This window comes from Micromesistius poutassou (genome assembly GCF_964030765.1).
Source record: "Micromesistius poutassou genome assembly, chromosome: 17".
NCBI classification, from domain to species: domain Eukaryota; kingdom Metazoa; phylum Chordata; class Actinopteri; order Gadiformes; family Gadidae; genus Micromesistius; species Micromesistius poutassou.
In genome coordinates, this window is record NC_140287.1 from 3,964,979 (window position 1) to 3,982,223 (window position 17,245).

The following is a 17,245-nucleotide window of genomic DNA, read 5'->3' on the forward strand; positions in this document are numbered from 1 at the left end:
CACCAATAATAACAAACATTACATGGAGGACTAACGCCCTCCATGTAACGTTTACCAGTCGGTGCTGGCGTCATGTGTAACAGGTAAGGGGGGTTTGAGAAGCCCCGGGTGGCCCATTAAGGGCTGGTGCTCGGAGCAAAGGGAAGACCGAGGCTGCATTTCCAGGCGCTCTGCACATGCAGTCAGTGGCTTCCAGAAGACCTCGGCACAGTTCACAATCTCCTTACACGGTCATGAAAAACAAATCCCACGCAATGAAATACGGGAACGACCATACCATTACTTTTATTGTATATTTATATAGATTCGGCTACAAGTATTATAAAAAAAAAAGAACCAAAAGTTAAATGAATAGGTAACTGTGATCCATAAGGTGCAGACCGCAAACCACCACAGCACGGTATTACAGTATGAGTGAGGAGTTCCATTTGTATTTGATTCAACGTCCTTTCAAATCTTCGCACTGCAGGTAATGGCCCATTGTCACCCCCCCCTCCCATCACCATACTGGTAGAAAGCACATCATTCCGTTGTAATCTGCTGGTGTTTCACTGTTTGGTGAAGATTTGAATTTCCACCCCGAGCCTCGTTCTGTGGTGTGTACCAATACAGAAAAGGGAGACGGCTCCAATACCATATTGATTTATGTGTGTGTGTGTGTGTGTTTGTGAGTCTTCAGTGTATTAATCACATGCCCGTTTAATTCTCCTCTTGTGGCAGTCTTTGTTCTCCTTTCAACAGAGTTGTATTTCACCAGCAACTGAAACAGCAGCAAAGTGAAACAAGCAAGTCCTCCTAACCAAAAGCTGTGTGCGCACATCAAATCAATACACACACACAAAACCTTTCAGTCTCTCTTCCCTCTGTTCTCCGTTTCACTCCAACATGAGGTAAAGTTTGGCGCCCAAGTGCAATGCTCCATTGTGCTACATGAAGAAACAGACAAATACCAAAAAACAAGAAAATAACACAAACCTTACCAGTAAGAGTATAATCCTGCTGGTGACGCACAAACAAAACAAAAACATCTCATCTTCATCACCCCCTTAACAAAACCAAACAAATAAAATAATTGACCGCCTGCATGACATCCACCTGCCACTTAACAAAACCCCTACATAACAATGAGGTTGTACAATATTCATGCCACCAATTAGAATCTCATTTTGGGACACGTCACACACAAAATAAGAACGGACCAGGTGTGGCACTCCACTTACATCAATTTCTCCTCGTATTGTGTGTTTTTCTTTCCCAGGTTCAACCAATGTTCCGTGTGCCTTTGTGATTGAGTGATGAAAACATGACCGCTGTGGGTTACATGTAGGAGGGGCTGTTGGATGTATAGCTTCCTCTGATGTTAAAAGGATCCCAATGATTCAATGGTAGGCCTACTCTCTTGGGGGTGGGGGACGACGACAAGTGGGTCAGACTCTCGCTTCAGAGATAATGACCGATCGCACTCTGTTAACTAGTAATACAATTAAAGACTTGAATGAAGAAAAGAAAATGTAAGTCACATCCGTACTTTTTTCTTCTCTACTTTAGTTCACATTCTCGTATAATTGAAGGTTACTATTTTGAAGCATAACTCCCACCTCACTATTTACATGGCTATTTACATTGCCTATAGAAGCTCAACCCTCGACATCCAGAACAAAGACATGTCTGTCACCCCAAGGCGAGTTCTGCATCCCTACGTCCCGTAGAACTAAGCTGTTGGCGTGGCCAGCACTGTTCAATAGACACGGTCGTGTTACGGTCAGAAGGCACTGGATAATGTGTTCTGGGGCGTTGGTTGTTTTTCAATGCAATCTACCGTTTCATTTGTTCTGTGGGAATGTCGACTCAAGAGTGCAATTTGTTGTCTACAAACACGCATGTGTACGCTTTTCAAGGTACAGGTTATCACAGTAAAGACTACAGTATGTGTCCCTGCCATAAGCATTTGTTAAAAGGGCAGTACTAATCAGGAATACATATCATACTTTTAAAAAATATTTCTTATCTATATATTGAGGTAGAAGCACATAGGGTGTTATGTTTAGATGTTTGAATAGAGTTTAGGTAGCCATGCTAACGACAGTACTTTGCAAGAGTGCCATTCACAGAGGTTTAGTTAACACTTACTTTTTCTTGTCAGTTGAGAGTGTACGACATTTCCTGAAAAAAATTGCAATTTGTGCTACAGAGTGCAATCAGATTACCTCCATGAGCATTTAAGAGAGCCTACCCACAAAATAAATGTATTCATGAAAAGCAATCCCTCGCTCCCAAAATAAAATAATAAAGAGTAGATAAACACAAATGTCATGCCCAAGGGACATCACGATCCATGGCAAAGCAGACATTCCCAGAGCCTTTTCTAATTGGCTGAAATTGATGCCGGATGGTGTCACCTGCAACTGGTTGTAATCAGAGCCCATCACAAATAGCCATTGCATAACATATGTTTGGTGATGTCCATGTGATTTAAGTGTTTGGCGACTCTGTAATAAAATCCATGTATAGGAAATGAGGGGATTCAATTGTTGGGCCTTTGTGCAGAAAACACTACGTCCACGCTCACCCACACTCAATACGTCTCTCGTTTGAGCTTTGCATCAGGCAGGGGAGTCTGACAATGCACCTCTCCCCTACAGCGCCTTATAGGACAGGACAACCAAACGGATTCAAAAATGAAACAAACCAAATAAAAATAGGTCAAACAAAGAGGTATTTAGTTACAGTGCAAAAAAAGTGAGAATTCAAGCTCAATACAAAAACGATAGCACCAAACAAGGAAAAAAAATATATAGAAAATGCATGCAATTAATTGAGGTATTTGAATGAGAAGGGGCTGATCGTAAAACAAAAAATTAAAATAAAAACACATTTAGGCAAAAGCAAAACCTGAAGTGAAAAAGCGAGGATAAGCTGCTGGCTGCCTAATCCTAGGAAGTGACTTAAATCTAAGTCACATCTGCAAAAAGCTTTGGTAAATGAGGGATGCGAGGACCACTAGATGTGTTGATATTAAAACGGTCCGTTTACGGAGAAACATTCCTTTGTGTGCCTGTTCCTTACACAAGCATCCAATCTTTGAGGATGAAAAAGTCTGCAGCATATTGTACGGGTGATATGTCTTTCTCTTAGTACGCCTGTTGAATATTATTTTTGTGGAAAGCAATTTCTTGGTTCATTATTAAAGTCATTAGTGGAGCTGAAGATGAGCCATCTAATTTTAAATCACTCCATATCAAAAAGGGTTGGGGCACAGTGCGGCTGCCAACATTGTGTTTCTTCATGGCCCCCTACGGCACAATCACCATTAATTAAACCTTTATTACATATAAGCAGTCCAGTTGTCATGGTCAACACATTTCAACAACATGCAACCCCAAGGTTAAAATCTATTTTAAATTACAGTCACTGGGAATGTTGGAAATTCCTATCCATTTTTGCAGGATATGGTAGGCCTTAAAAACGAAGGCAAACTATATTATAAAAGTGTATTTTTCATTTACTCATTTTGTTTTATATAGAGTTTGCTACGCAAATGAACAAGTCTCAAAATAACCGACCCTAATGAAATAAGTGCAAAACTGATTTAAAAGACAATTTTGAGGCAGAAGCTCTGCTAGAGGCGTGGACAGGCTCTGCCAGAGGCCTCCGATGGCCCAGGGAAACCTTTTGTTTTCCAAACCACTGAATGAACTGGCATGAGGGCACAGACCGAGGAGTTTAGCGTTATTCCTGCCCCACCCCCACCCACCACCCACCTGCATGACTTTTGATTCACACCTCTGATCTAAACTATGTACACACCAACACTACACAACAAGCCTAACACGCCTCGCTTCATGTTGAAACAAACAGAATAATGAGCAGACAAGGCGACCCGACCCCTTTCGTTCTCCTTGCTTAACATCGATAAAGCACTCCTGTGGTTACACAAAGCAGAGAAGGAAAGGAAAGGAAAGATTGTGTTTGCGCAAACAATGAAAACAAAACATAAAAATAAAAATAACAGACATGAAATCCGTTGTGAGCTCCGTTAGCTTCTTGCGTCGCGGCCCCCCAGTGTTCCCCGGGCCGCCGTGGTTGTGCCGTCGAGGGGGGGGGGGCCAAAGGTTACAGGGCAGAGGTGAGTGCGAGCATCGTCTCGCGCTCGTGCCTCCTCTTGTTAGCTTAGGGCGCTAGCTCCCGTACGGCGCTAGCGAGCGGCGGGCGGGAGGAGCTCAGCTGGCTTGCACCTGAGGTTGATTGGCTTTGAGGCTGCGCAGGGCCCGGCGCGCGGCCGCAGACTTGGCGATGCGGTAGCTGCGGCCCACCCCCTTGAACTTGCCCTTGCCGACCACCTCCACCGTCACGCGGACCTTGCCGTCGTATGTCCGCTCCGCAGGGCTGGGGACGAACGGGGAGGGGCGGGGTCACAATGCGATTGGAGGAAAGTGGCCCAACGTCAATATCGTTTTAGGGGATACTTAAACAGTGTACTTAAAGTGCTTAATGTATGACGGTAAAATTTAAATGTGCATATAAACTAAGACAGTAAAATGAAATATGTCAATAAATAGCTTCTCTTATAGCTTAGTCTTTAAGAAAAAACAATACACCATCCCATGTGCGTTTGAGCCGATGGCTAGCGTCCACAAACGGGGTCTCACACACACACACACACACACACACACACACACACACACACACACACACACACACACACACACACACACACACACACACACACACACACACACACACACACACACACACACACACACACGGTCCTCACCTGAACTTGGCGGTCTCCGGCTCCATCTCCAGCAGCTCTCTCACCGGGGAGCGCGGCACGTTGGCAGAGAATTTCTCTGAAGGATGCAGAGAGGGTTTCAGAGCAGTGGTCAGAGTGGTGTCGATGGGGGAATCAAAGAAGAAGAAAAGAAACGCTCAATAACAAGCCTCCAGCCCCCCCCCCCACCTCCCTCCCCAACACAGCATATATATAGAATGTTTCCAATCACCCCCCCCCGGTCCCCTGGGGCAGTGCCTCACCTATAAGTGGCCTCATCACATTGGATAATACACTTGCCACACCGTCTCCAACGACATTCTGCTGTCCATGTAGATTGCCCCGGCCAGCGACTCGAAGATGTCTCCCATGGCCTTGGGGACCTCCAGGTCCTCCTCCTTCTCCTCCGCCTCCTCCGAGCGTCGCAGCTGAGGGGGGAGGGGGGGGGGTGGTCTGTGTGAGTTGGCTTCACATGCGCGCCCACAGTGTAAAGAAATAAAATACAAAAAGGCAAGGGCAAAGCACTCCTGAACGGGTTGGAAAAATGACCCGTGGTTGAAGGAAAAATAAAGACCTCAAAAAAAAAAAAAGAAGAATGAATCAAGGGGAATGTAATAGTGCTGAACGTTATTCCCCTGTGTCCCAGGCGAGCACGACAGGGAACTTGAAGTCGCTGAGTGGGCGATTCTTACCCAACACATGCCGGCGCTACTTGGGCGTCAGAACACTCACACCGCACCACGTTTCATTTGTCTCCCGATGCTGGACTTGTGTTTCCTTTCTCTCCTTTGTGTGTTCTGGTTTTATGTGTCCTTGTTTATGCCCCCAAGTATCAAAACAACATCCCTCCGCCAGCAGCATGGGAAGATATTTAGTGCCAAGACAGCCATTTACTGACAATTCAATCCAAATGCATCTCTCGCTTCAGCGATCATATCGCTCCAATGTGAAACACATTCACAGACACTGGCGTCCTCTGTGCCGGTAGATTTGCTAGGAAAATATGTTTTTTGTTTTTTTCAGTGAACAACTTTAACAAAGATGGGCACGATTACATTTTCTGTGACGAGGGAGTTTGTGGCTCAGCACTGACGCACGCATTGAGATGTAGAAGAGATGAGACGTATGGGGTGTATACGTGTGTGTGTGTGTGTGTGTGTGTGTATGTGTGTATGTGTATGTGTGTGTGTGTGTGTGTGTGTGTGCGCGCCCGCCCACCTCGGAGTCCATGCCCTGCATCTCGTTCTTCTCCAGCTGGAACTGCACAAAGTCGTCGATGACGTGGAAGAGCTCGGGCGAGATGGCCTTGAAGTACTTGTGGTAGTCGTACTTGACGGCCAGCGAGGCGAAGATGGTGTTGTTGACCAGCGCCGAGCGCAGGTCCGTCAGCACGCCGGGCGAGTGCTGCCGCGGGTCCTCGTAGAGGTGCTTGGTGATGAGGTAGTCGAGGATGGCGTCGCCCAGGAACTCCAGCCGCTGGTAGCAGTCTGGTGGGAGAGAGCAGGGGGTTAGTAGGGTGGGCGGCATGGGGCTCAGGAGGTAGAGCCGGTTGGCTGGTAACCAGAAGGTCGCCAGTTCGACCCGCGGCTCCTCTGAGTGTCGAGGTGTCCTTGACCAAGACGCCTCACCTGCTCGGGCTGGCTGCCGCCAGCGGTGTGGTGACTCCACTGTCGGTGTGTGAATGTGTGCATGAACGGGTGAACGTTAGGCAATATTATAAGCGCTTTGAGTGGCCACTGGTTGAGAAAGCGCTGAATAAATGCAGTCCATTTACCATTTATTTACAGCTGAGCAATATGGGGAGGAAAGGTCATTAGTAGAGCGACCAAAAAATATATATATTCATATTGTTTTGGATGGGGGGCAAAGCACACAGAATGTAGTGGACATGCAAGCAGCATGGAGGGGCGTGGGTGCGTGGCCCAGGGGGCCGGGGACTGACCGGTGACGGTGTTGTAATGGTAGGAGGCGTGCGTGAAGGCCTGCAGCAGGTAGGCCTTGTTCTGGAACGTGTAGTTGATCTTCGTCTCAAAGTTCTCGAAGCCGGAGATGAGGTGGTTGAGGGTGCGCTCGGCGTCGGGGTGGTCCAGCATGGAGCGCGGGGGGATCTTCAGCCAGCCGTAGCCCAGGTCGGGGGCCACCGCCGCCTCCGTCCGCCGGCCCACTGGTAACACCTGAGGTGGGGGGCGAGGACACAACATCCAGGACAGGTTTAAGAGCCCCACAACAACAGGGATAATAATAATAATAATAAATAATAATAATACTACATTCCACTTATAAATCACTTTTCTAAATACTCAAAGCTTTACAGAGTGACCCAAAATAAAATAATTTAATAAGAACGTATAGAAGTAAAAAGATAAAATAAAAATAGGTAGCTAAAAACTGAAATAGTTAGATAAAACGATAGATAGTTAAAGGAAGGAAGATGAGAGGAGGGGAGGAGGTTATGTGGTGAAAGCAATCTTGAAAAGGTGGGTCCCGAGGGTGAAGTTCAACACAAACCAACAACACCAGTGTGCTAATGAGTGTTTAACGGGGAGAGGGTAGGACGTCGTTAACCAGCGCATTGTGTAAGTATTAAGGTAGAGTAGTATTAACGAGAAGACATTTATAAAACAATTCAAAATAAATTAGATTTTTCACTGTTTGTATTTTGCATTTAAGCATATTAAGCGATTTCTTGCTGATTATCCATGGCTTGAATCCATTAGTCGTTCAGACCACCCATTGCTCGACCATGAAAATGTTGACTTATTCACATCCCTAAACACTATTTTATTTTAAATATCTAAAATATCTATCACTTTTGTAAATAAGTAAATCCATGTAACTTAATAACTATATTGCTTCAAGTTGACATAACTCCCCCACGCCCTCTGAACCTGGGCTGTTGGATGGTATATTGGCTATCTAGACGACCCACGATTGGATGATACGAAAATAGAGACGATGGCCCCGCCCTAGTTGGAATCGTATTCATTGTTCAGTAACTAATCCCGTGCTGGTGCTCCTCTGCCGATCTCCCCTCCAGCGTCTCCGGCGGGTGGTGGGGGGGGGCGTCCACTCACCTTGAGGCCCAGCGAGCAGAGGAACATCTGGGCAGCCCGCTCCCCACAGCTGGTCAGGTAGCAGCCCAGCAGAGCCTCCACGCAGTCGGCGATGCTCTTGTCAGCGATGCACTGCTCCGTGTGCAGGTCGTACGAGATGGACTGCTTGCCCAGCTCGGCACCGCAGCTCTCCTCCGACGGGTTCCAGAAGCCCACTACAAACTCGTCCTCCTCCCCAGCCTTGCTGGGGTCCAGGTAGCACATGGCGTCCCACGAGCTGTAGTCGAACTCCTCGCCGCCGGCGTGCAGCCCGTCCGCTGAGGTGAAGTGGGCGGCGGCGGAGGCGGCGGCGTGCGACGATGACGCCGACTTGCGGGGCGGCTTCCACTCCTCCGGGGCCGGGGAAGAGGCGGCCGGGGAGGAGGCGGGCGTGGGCGAGGGCGGCAGGCCGATGGTGATCTTCTTGCCGAACGCGCCCGAGCCGATCAGCATGCTGTCGATGAACTTGATGTGCTCCTGGTAGTACTCCAGGTCCTCCTCCATGTTCCCCTCGTCCTTGGGCTCCTCCTTCAGCGGCGGCTCCTCGTCCGCCTCCAGCTCCTCCTCCTCTGCCATGTCGTCGTCCTCGTCCTCGTCGTCGTACTCCCCGCCCGAGCAGCCGTTGGCCTGCAGCTCATCCTTGGCCTGAGGGGAAGATAGAGATGTGATGGTATGGTCTACGTTCTGGCACTGAACGCACGCCCTTCTTGCATGTGGTACTTAAGGGCTGATTATGGTTCCACGTTCACGCAACGCAATGACCACGCAGACGCTTCGACGCAGTCGTGAACCATTATGGTTCTGCATGGGGTTTTAGTGAGCGGACCAATCACAGCCCTTGCGGCTGTATTGCCTCGACGGAAGGTTACAATTTTTGGGAGGCGCACGTCAGGCCCTTGCGGTGGACGCAAGGAGGGTCTGCAGGGACGTAAGGGGTCCATAACCCCCTTGCGTTGCGTGAACGTGGGACCATAATCAGTCCTTAAGTTATAGTACTGGTGTAGCATTGTCTCCTAGCTATCTTTGTTGTATACGGGGAATGGGTTAACCTAGCGAATGTTAGTGCTTGGCCCTTAGTTCCATGCACATCCTTACTGTACCGACAGTGATATATTGTTTCCTTGTGGGGACGAGGAGTTGCACAAAACACGCGTGTTGCAATAAGGAGGCGGCAGAGTGTAACACACGAGAGACAGAAACAGGAGAGAGACGCTCTGACGGCCAACAGAATTCAATCAGGAAAGAATCTGGAAAACAAGGATGAGAAAATAACAGGCCCCGACGATTCCCCAGAGGACTCCACAACAATTCCAACTACGCACATCGTTGGAAACGTGCAACCATCAAATATTTGGACACAGTGACAGGGTAGCCAAACACAAGTTTACATGTACAACACGCAATTTCATAAAAAAAAAAAAAAAAAAGTCTTCTTTTTCTATTCTTCCTCCAAAATGGTGTAGCACTCAGGCAGCCCGGCGCAGACATTTTCCAACACGCCGAAAGAGATTTGCGGGGATTACAGAGCCAGCAGCAGCCCAAGGTCAGTTAAATCAGGCTGTTTTGAGATGTGTGCACAGGGATTCGGCACAGCCAAGAGTGACTCAGTCACACACACACACACACACACACACACACACACACACACACACACACACACACACACACACACACACACACACACACACACACACACACACACACACACACACACGTTGGTGCCGCAGGGCAGGTTCAACCATGTTTCAGCCCCAGTCATAATATTACAGCCATAAATGCATTACTGTCACTTGTAAGCGAAAATAAGTCTGCCTGCCAAACATACGTAATCCCCTGCCATAACTAACATTGTAAACTGAGAGCATAACAGCTTATGGTTTATTAGAAGGGTGTGTATTCAAAATCGATCATTCAAGCTTGAATCCAAGGATTAATGCCGGCCACGTTTAAAAAGTGGTGAAGGGTCGATCATAGTGATACGATACACCTACTTACTGCAACTGTATTAACCGTCTCACCCCACTGTTAATACCGCCAGAAAACAACTACTAGTGTTGTACTTCAGGCAACGCAAATAGTGCTACAAAAAAATGGCATGCACATTTTTTTTTTCTAGTCTATTCTGGAAATCCTACACGTTTATGGTGAACGCTGGCCTGAATCTGAGCTCTCCAACAAGGGGAAATCTCGCCCTCTAGTGGCTTGAGGCAGACATGGCGACGGTAGACGGGGATTCGACTGACCTCGTCCGAGGCCCTGCTGTCTGGTCGGCTCCGGTCCTGGTTGACCACGTAGCCAGGGGGCAGCCAGTTGACCGGCGGGTCGAAGATGGACACCACCATCCTACTGGGCAGTCCCTTCTTCTTCCCCAGCCGGTAGAGGTTACAGTTGCTCACCTGAATCACAAAGGGGGAGTGGTCAATAGTTGTATTCACTCCAGAGCCATGTGAATAGGACAAGTTCATCTTGAATAAGTACAACAAAATGACTCCAGTTAGACTCCAAATGCTAACTATAATGGCATTCTTGACCTGGATTGTTTTTTTACTGGCCCCATCAGACACGATGCCTCATGATTGGAAACACCTCCCATTCACCTTGTAATTAACGCAATATTGCTGGGGCAAAGGATTGTGGGAAGGCGTGTGTGCAGGCGGGGCTTGAGGCACATTGAAGGGGCGGGATAAAAGCTTAACCTCAGTTAAATGTTTGTGTAGCACTCCGTCATGTGATTGGACAATCGACGACCACACACGTTCATTTTCCTTATTTTCCTGGTTTAAAGTGCATGTAAAGCGGCCACTGGATGGGTGTCCACCGGGGAGACGTCACCTCTGGCAGGGCGGGGCCATAACACGGCAGTGCGCTAAAGAACGAGGGCGTACGACTAGGGGTGTAAATCGGAGCCTTCATGACGATTCGACACGATATCGATTTCTGAAGCCAACGATTAGATTATTTTCGATACTTCAGAATTCCCCACGATACGATTTGATTCTCGATATTTTTTACATTATATCTATTAATATAATATCAAATCTATCAAATAAATCAACAAAAAAATGAATCATTTACCTTTTAGTAAGAGTATTCTATACACACTTTAGTGCTTACTGTGCAGGTCTAGTATGGCAATTAGCCTGTTCACTGTAAAAAAAAAATATATATATATATATTTTTCTTTTTTTTTATTATTTATCGATACTCTTGCGGACGAATGGATGCATCGAATCGTCGGCTGTATAATCGGTTAATCAATACAAATCGATTAATATTTACACCCCTACGTACGACCACAGCCACCTCTGTCGTTTCCGACTGAGCTCACCTTCTTGCTACGCATGTAGGAGAGGCGCCCCTCGTGGGCGTCGGGGTACGTGCAGAACAGGTAGGTGGTGATGGCGTGCTTCAGGAAAGAGTCGCCCAGCATCTCCAGCCGCTCCAGGTTGAAGCCGTCGCTGGCGTTGGACAGCGTGAGCGCCTGCAGGATCAGCCCCGGGTTGGGCCCCAGGCCCTTGGGGGCGTCCGGGGCCCCGGCGCGAGCCTCCACGTCCGGGTCCATGTCGACTGAGGTAGCTGTGTCCCCGTGGGCCGAGGGGTCGTCGTCGCCGGCCGGGGGGCCTGGGGGTCGGGGGGAAAGCTCCGGGGGGGGGGCTGAGGTAGGGGGTGGTGGCGTCGGCGCCACGCCCTCCGGTGGCGGCGGCGAGCCCGGCCGGGGGCGCAGGCCGTGCTGCTGAAGGTGCTGTTCCAGGGGGCCCTGATGGGGGCCGTTGGGGCCGGTGCCGTTGGGGAGGGCCCCGGTGGGGGCCTCGTCTCCGGGCGGAGGGGCTGAGGGGGCCCCAGGGGAGCCCTGCTCGGGTAGAGGAGAGGGAGGAGGACTCGAGGGCTGCTGTGCGTCCTCCTCGGCACTGAGCTGGTGCGGGCAGGGGCTCTCGCTGCACGCCTCGGGACAGGGGATGAAGGCCTTGCTGTCGATGGACCTCTTCCAGCCAAAGTCCAGGTTGGGATACCTGTGGACAAGACATTTGTGAAAGCACTCAAGTCACAATTACAGCCTCATGCAGTTTCATGGATTTAGATGAATCAGAGGAAATCCTTTAACCCACAAATAGAGAAAAATGTATGTACTCATCAATTATACGTGCATTAATATTCAAGATTCAACATTGTCAATGCACATATTATACAACGAAAGGGGACCTCAGAATTAAATGCGCTGCCACACCTAAAACTAGACATTATTGTTCGCAGATAAGATGTATAAGAAAATCCAAATCTTAAACTTGCTTCATTACATTCAGCCTAGTTCTTCGGCCACCAGATGAACTGGGTCCATTTACATGCTAACCTATACAATTAAACTAACAAACATAAATAACAACATATATAATATAAAACTTTTTTGTCAAGTTCAATAATTGCAATACACTAGCTTAACACCAGGTGTCAGGATGGGCAACAAAAAAAAGTGAAGAAGATAAGCACAGCCAGACTATGTCTAGTTTTAAGTGGAGGAATTGCCCAATGTGTCATTCAAGCTGAAAAGACAATCGTCAGCATTATGGGTATTTATATTAATAATTAAGTGTCGCTGTGCAAGCCGAACCTGAAGTCAGGAGGAAGGTTCTGGGTTCCCACGCCGGCGTCGCTGGCGGTCTGGGCCCTCAGCTCCTCAGCCGTCAGCAGGCAGTGGAGGCGGTAGAGGATGCTGGGCAGACACACCGCCTTCCTCCACAGGGAAGCGGGGATGGGGTGGATGGCACACAGCTCTGGAACCAGGATCTGCACAACGCAACAAAGGCAAAATCAAGAAATAACCCGTTTTAAAATGGCACCCACAACATGCCACAGAAAGCGGTCACTATAACTCGCTTCAGCCGCTCATTATTCACTGCGTGCTCTGGATCATTCAAATGCTAAAAGCCTCTCCTGTGCCAATCAAGAGGAATAGATGGACAGAACACTGCACCTCAGTAAAATATATGATGTGATTCTTTACATCCCCAGAAGGACCAGTCAATGCGATGGACAAACTTCATACTCAAGTATAATTTAATCACAACAAATTAGAATTTTGTTGTCATGAAGGCACATATGAAAGTGAGCTGGCTGTAGGTGGGGTGTGGAGGTCTTACCTGCTTGTTCTGCAGGCTCTCCCACTTGGCCTTCCTCTTCTCTGCACTGCTGAGGGGCAGGGCTTTGCCCTTCTGGTTCAGGTGGCGCGGGGTCAGCAGGTTCAGCCTGAGGACGCCACACACACACTGGGTCAGGGTGGCCGTCGCCATAAAGCACACAGCACAACAAACACAACTTGAAATAAAAGAAAAAGGTTATGTTATTTTAAATGAATGGGCAATAAATAAAATAAATGACATTAATGAACAGAAACGGCATTAGAAAAAATACAACCTTTAATGATGCTCATAAATAACAATAATTGTATTACTACATTCGAAACAACTAGAAACTATTCCTCCTCATTCAACAACACTTCTACGTCACTTCAACAACTCTCCCCACGAGAGCATGCGGCGCTCATCACCGCTACATGGGGCGCCCCCGACCCCCTGGTGTCCCGCCCCCCGAGGCTCACCTGGAGGAGGTGTGGTCCACGTCCAGCAGCGGCTGGTTGAGGTTGGACAGGTCCAGGTTGTACTTGGTCTTGTAGTACTCGGCAAACGTCTCGTACTCGGGCGACGGGAACTTGCTGAGCGGCGTCAGGTCCGTGTACACGTCCGCCACGTAGAAGCGGTGCGGCTGGTCGAAGTTGCGATAGCTGGTGGGGGGGTGGAGAGGGAGTGAGTCCCTCTAAACATGGCTACCTGGGGCCGTTATACTGTGGATGTCAATGCTCTTGACCGAATTATCTCAAATACAAAAAGACAGGATACCCAGACCCATGTTAACTTATTAAACATACAAAGACACTTTTTTTTGTTGTTGTTTTTTTCGACACGCACGTATGCGTAACTCCAATGAGAAGTACAAGTCAAGATCAAAATAGCTCAATAAAGTGCAAAAAAAATGTTTTTGATTGAAAAGACTGAAACTATATATAAAAGAAACATAAGTACAAGAATGGCGATTCGTGCCGTGTGGAGCCCTACCGAGGGATGATGACGGCGTCCTGGTAGTCCTCCAGCTTGAAGGTGAAGGGGTTCTGCTTGGAGTACTGCGTGGTGGGGATGCCCACGCGGGCCTCCGACTTCTCTATGTCCTCCATGAAGTCAAAGTCCAGATCCAGCGTGTCCGAGTCCCCGACTTGAAGGACGGGAAAAAACAAAAAAGAGAAAAATCAGCACGAGTCAAAACAGCAAACAACATCAACACATCAACTTCCCCCCGACCCTAGATTGGTCCGTCTGGCCTTACCGACGTTGAGCGGCAGCACGCAGTAGGCCGAGTCGGCCAGCGTGGGCTTGAACTCCAGGGCGGGCTTCTCCAGGCGCAGGATGTGGGAGAAGACATACTGGTGGAGGCGCGTGATGAGCTCCAGCTGCGGCGGTGTGAGCGTGAAGCCTGACTTCTGCAGCTCTATGGAGATGGTGACCTCCCCCGAGCGTGTGTACACAGGGAAGTGGGGGATCTAGAAGGGGAGGAAAGGGGGAGATGTTTGCGTACTTTAGGTTACTGCAACGTCGAAGAACTGACGTGGGGGAAATGACCCCCCGAGTAGGAAGACACCAATGCTGTCACCACGACGCCAAATGACTGCATGACAAGTGTTTTGAGACCACTGGGAGGGAAGTCTACCCTGGAGGTCACCGGTCAACCAGGTTCCAAACTGGACATCTGGCAGGTCAAAAGACTCCGGATTACATATTAACATAATTAGTGTCCAGAACGCCATTGTTTTCTCCACTCCAAATTTTAGACCCCGCCTGTCTATTGTGCAGAAACAATCCCATTTGCCCCAAGCAGGAACAGTGTCTGGAACCTGTTCAAGACATTTTTGTGATGGAAACGATGACATCCTTTTTGATAGTCAAAGAGAACACTTTTGAAAAGTTCTGGGAAAAATGGAACATTTATAAGAGCCGTGACACGGTATAAATGAATGGCAAATCCGAATATTTTAGATTGAACATTGAGATTTTTTTGTTGCTTCAATAATGTTGTTGAGCATTTCTGTATAATATTCTGTGAAAACTCAATAAAAATGCTTAAAAAGAGAGAGGTTAAAAAAGAATGACACAATCCCAATTTGTGCTATTCTATGCATGAACATAGAACATGTATGGACACCGAACATGCTACCTCTGCATCTCGAGTAGCAGGAGACACTTGGTTCATAAACGACCAACGCGAGAGTGTGCGTACCCGTGGTATGGGCTTGGCGGTGAGGATGCCGAAGCAGCGCGTGGTGTCCTCGGGGGGGTACAGCTTCCTGCGCCGGAAGTTGAGCTCGTCGGGGAGGGGCGTGGTCAGCACCATGCCAATGACGTACAGGTAGTAGGACTGCTCCTCCAACAGGGCGTAGCTGTCCCGCAGACACTCGGGGATCTGCCGGGGCGGAGAGAAGTGAAACGATCCCTTTCATGGTCGGACCTTTCTATTCAAGGAATATTATATTATCATTTACAATTTTTCATTATTTTTTAATTATTTCCAGGTTATGACAATATCCAGTCCACTCATCACACGTGTTGTTCGCAACCAGTGACATTGCAGTGACAGAATATGGACAGACCTAATTATTAACAATTATTCGCCGAAGGCGAAGTGAATAGTTGCGAATAGCCCCCAAGACCGAAGGTCGAGGGCGCTATTCCCCACTATTCACGGAGCCTGAGGTGAATAATTGTTTTAGTACATACTACACGTGAACGCTCCAAAAATAAACAAGATAACACTTTTTGCAGAGATTTATTTGTTTTAATTTGCGGTTTATTTGATTTTATTAGAGTGATGAGCGACGACCGTCACGCGCGCCAAAACAATATCCCCGAGTTTGAGATCTCAATCATGGGATATTGCCCAATATCCCGAGATAGCGAACCAATCAAATTGCGCCATCTTAGGAGGTTCCCGTGTAGCATATACTAACAACCGTTATGTCCCAGTATACGGACATGAGGCAGGCCTTACGGCTTTGGGGTAGCACTGTCTGCGCTTGGTGGAGCCGGGCCGGCCCGGGACGCTGGTCTCCTCCTCGTCGTGGAGGTCCAGCTCCTCTTCGTATTTCACCGTCTCCTTCCCCACCGGCATCAGGTGGTCGTCCAGCTCCCCTGAAACCGGGGCAGAGGCGCTGGTTGAAACCCTCTCAATGCATGGAAAAGACTTCCAACATCAACCCCCAGAACATCAGTCAGGCCGTACCGATCTTGTGGAGCTTCTCGCAGCACAGCAGTGCCACCCCTTTCTCGGCGAGTCTGGCGCAGCTCATTATGGGACCCTGGAATCACACGAGACACGTTACGGACGGCTCCCACGTGATGCCCTCGTTCGAGCGTCCGTAGAAAGGCTCAAAAGAACATCGATGCTAACCTTGACAGGAGCCCGCAGTGGGGAGTTGATGGGCAGGAAGAGTGTGGACTGGTGCCGACCATCTTTCATCTCATAGGTCTTACATTTGGGGGCTAAATGGGTGAATGGGTCACTGGGAAGCCGAGCACAATACCTAGAGGAGGGCGAGAAAAAATAATAAATCCAATCATTCTTAAATAGTGTTTCTGAAAATTCCATTTTCAGAAACACTGTCCTCTGATCTTGAACCCCCGTTTACCAGATCCGTGAGCATACCTGTTGATGTGGCCAATGGCCGTGTTGATGGTGACCCTGGGCCCTCCGTCCTCGGAGCGAAGCACGTACGGTGGGAGGATGTCATCGTCGTCCTGCACATGCTCCGCCTCAAACTCCATCAGCTCTGCAGACTTGGAGCACTTGTTTCTCAGGATCTGGGTGGAGAGGCACAGAGCACCGGTCAGGCTTACCGTTCAGCGGTCAGCATCTGTCTGGTATATATCGGAAAGTGCCCGAGAACAAAATGTATCTGCAGAATTCAAAAATAAAATAAAAACTTATGCTCACAGAAGGTGTTTTAAACCAATCAAAATACATTTAAGTCAAGCTTAAACACAAGCACAGGTGACCCATGGGAGACAGATACCTTCTCTATGGCCTTGTAGGTCTTGAGGTCCTCCTGGAAGGTCTTGGTGCGCTCGCTGTCGGCCAGCATGATGTAGTTGGAGACAGGTGCGCGGGCCCGGCCCTTGGACTGGACGTAGGACCTGTACTCCATGGGCAGGTCGAAGCGCACCACCAGGTTGCACTTGGGGATGTCCACGCCCTCCTCCACGATGCTGGTGGCGATGAGCAGGTTGGTCTCGTGGGCCCGGAACTTACGAAGAACCTGCGAGATCGGCCACAGAGTCGGTCAAAC

General features: G+C 48.6%; 1 protein-coding gene across 1 annotated transcript in view; it reads right to left on the reverse strand.

Moving 5' to 3' along the window:
- Window positions 1–313: 313 nt before the first annotated feature.
- Window positions 314–17,245, reverse strand: part of dicer1 (dicer 1, ribonuclease type III) — a 30,756-nt gene continuing 13,824 nt past the window's right edge. Inside the window, 20 exon segments of the mRNA XM_084482220.1 lie at window positions 314–4,386; window positions 4,775–4,850; window positions 5,035–5,050; window positions 5,053–5,199; window positions 5,990–6,258; window positions 6,714–6,945; window positions 7,846–8,508; window positions 10,107–10,259; window positions 11,192–11,873; window positions 12,470–12,645; window positions 12,999–13,104; window positions 13,457–13,639; window positions 13,971–14,124; window positions 14,236–14,449; window positions 15,184–15,366; window positions 15,952–16,091; window positions 16,183–16,258; window positions 16,351–16,483; window positions 16,606–16,760; window positions 16,973–17,215. Of these exon segments, the coding sequence (XP_084338346.1) occupies window positions 4,221–4,386; window positions 4,775–4,850; window positions 5,035–5,050; window positions 5,053–5,199; window positions 5,990–6,258; window positions 6,714–6,945; window positions 7,846–8,508; window positions 10,107–10,259; window positions 11,192–11,873; window positions 12,470–12,645; window positions 12,999–13,104; window positions 13,457–13,639; window positions 13,971–14,124; window positions 14,236–14,449; window positions 15,184–15,366; window positions 15,952–16,091; window positions 16,183–16,258; window positions 16,351–16,483; window positions 16,606–16,760; window positions 16,973–17,215 (4,167 nt within the window). The 3' untranslated portion in view covers window positions 314–4,220.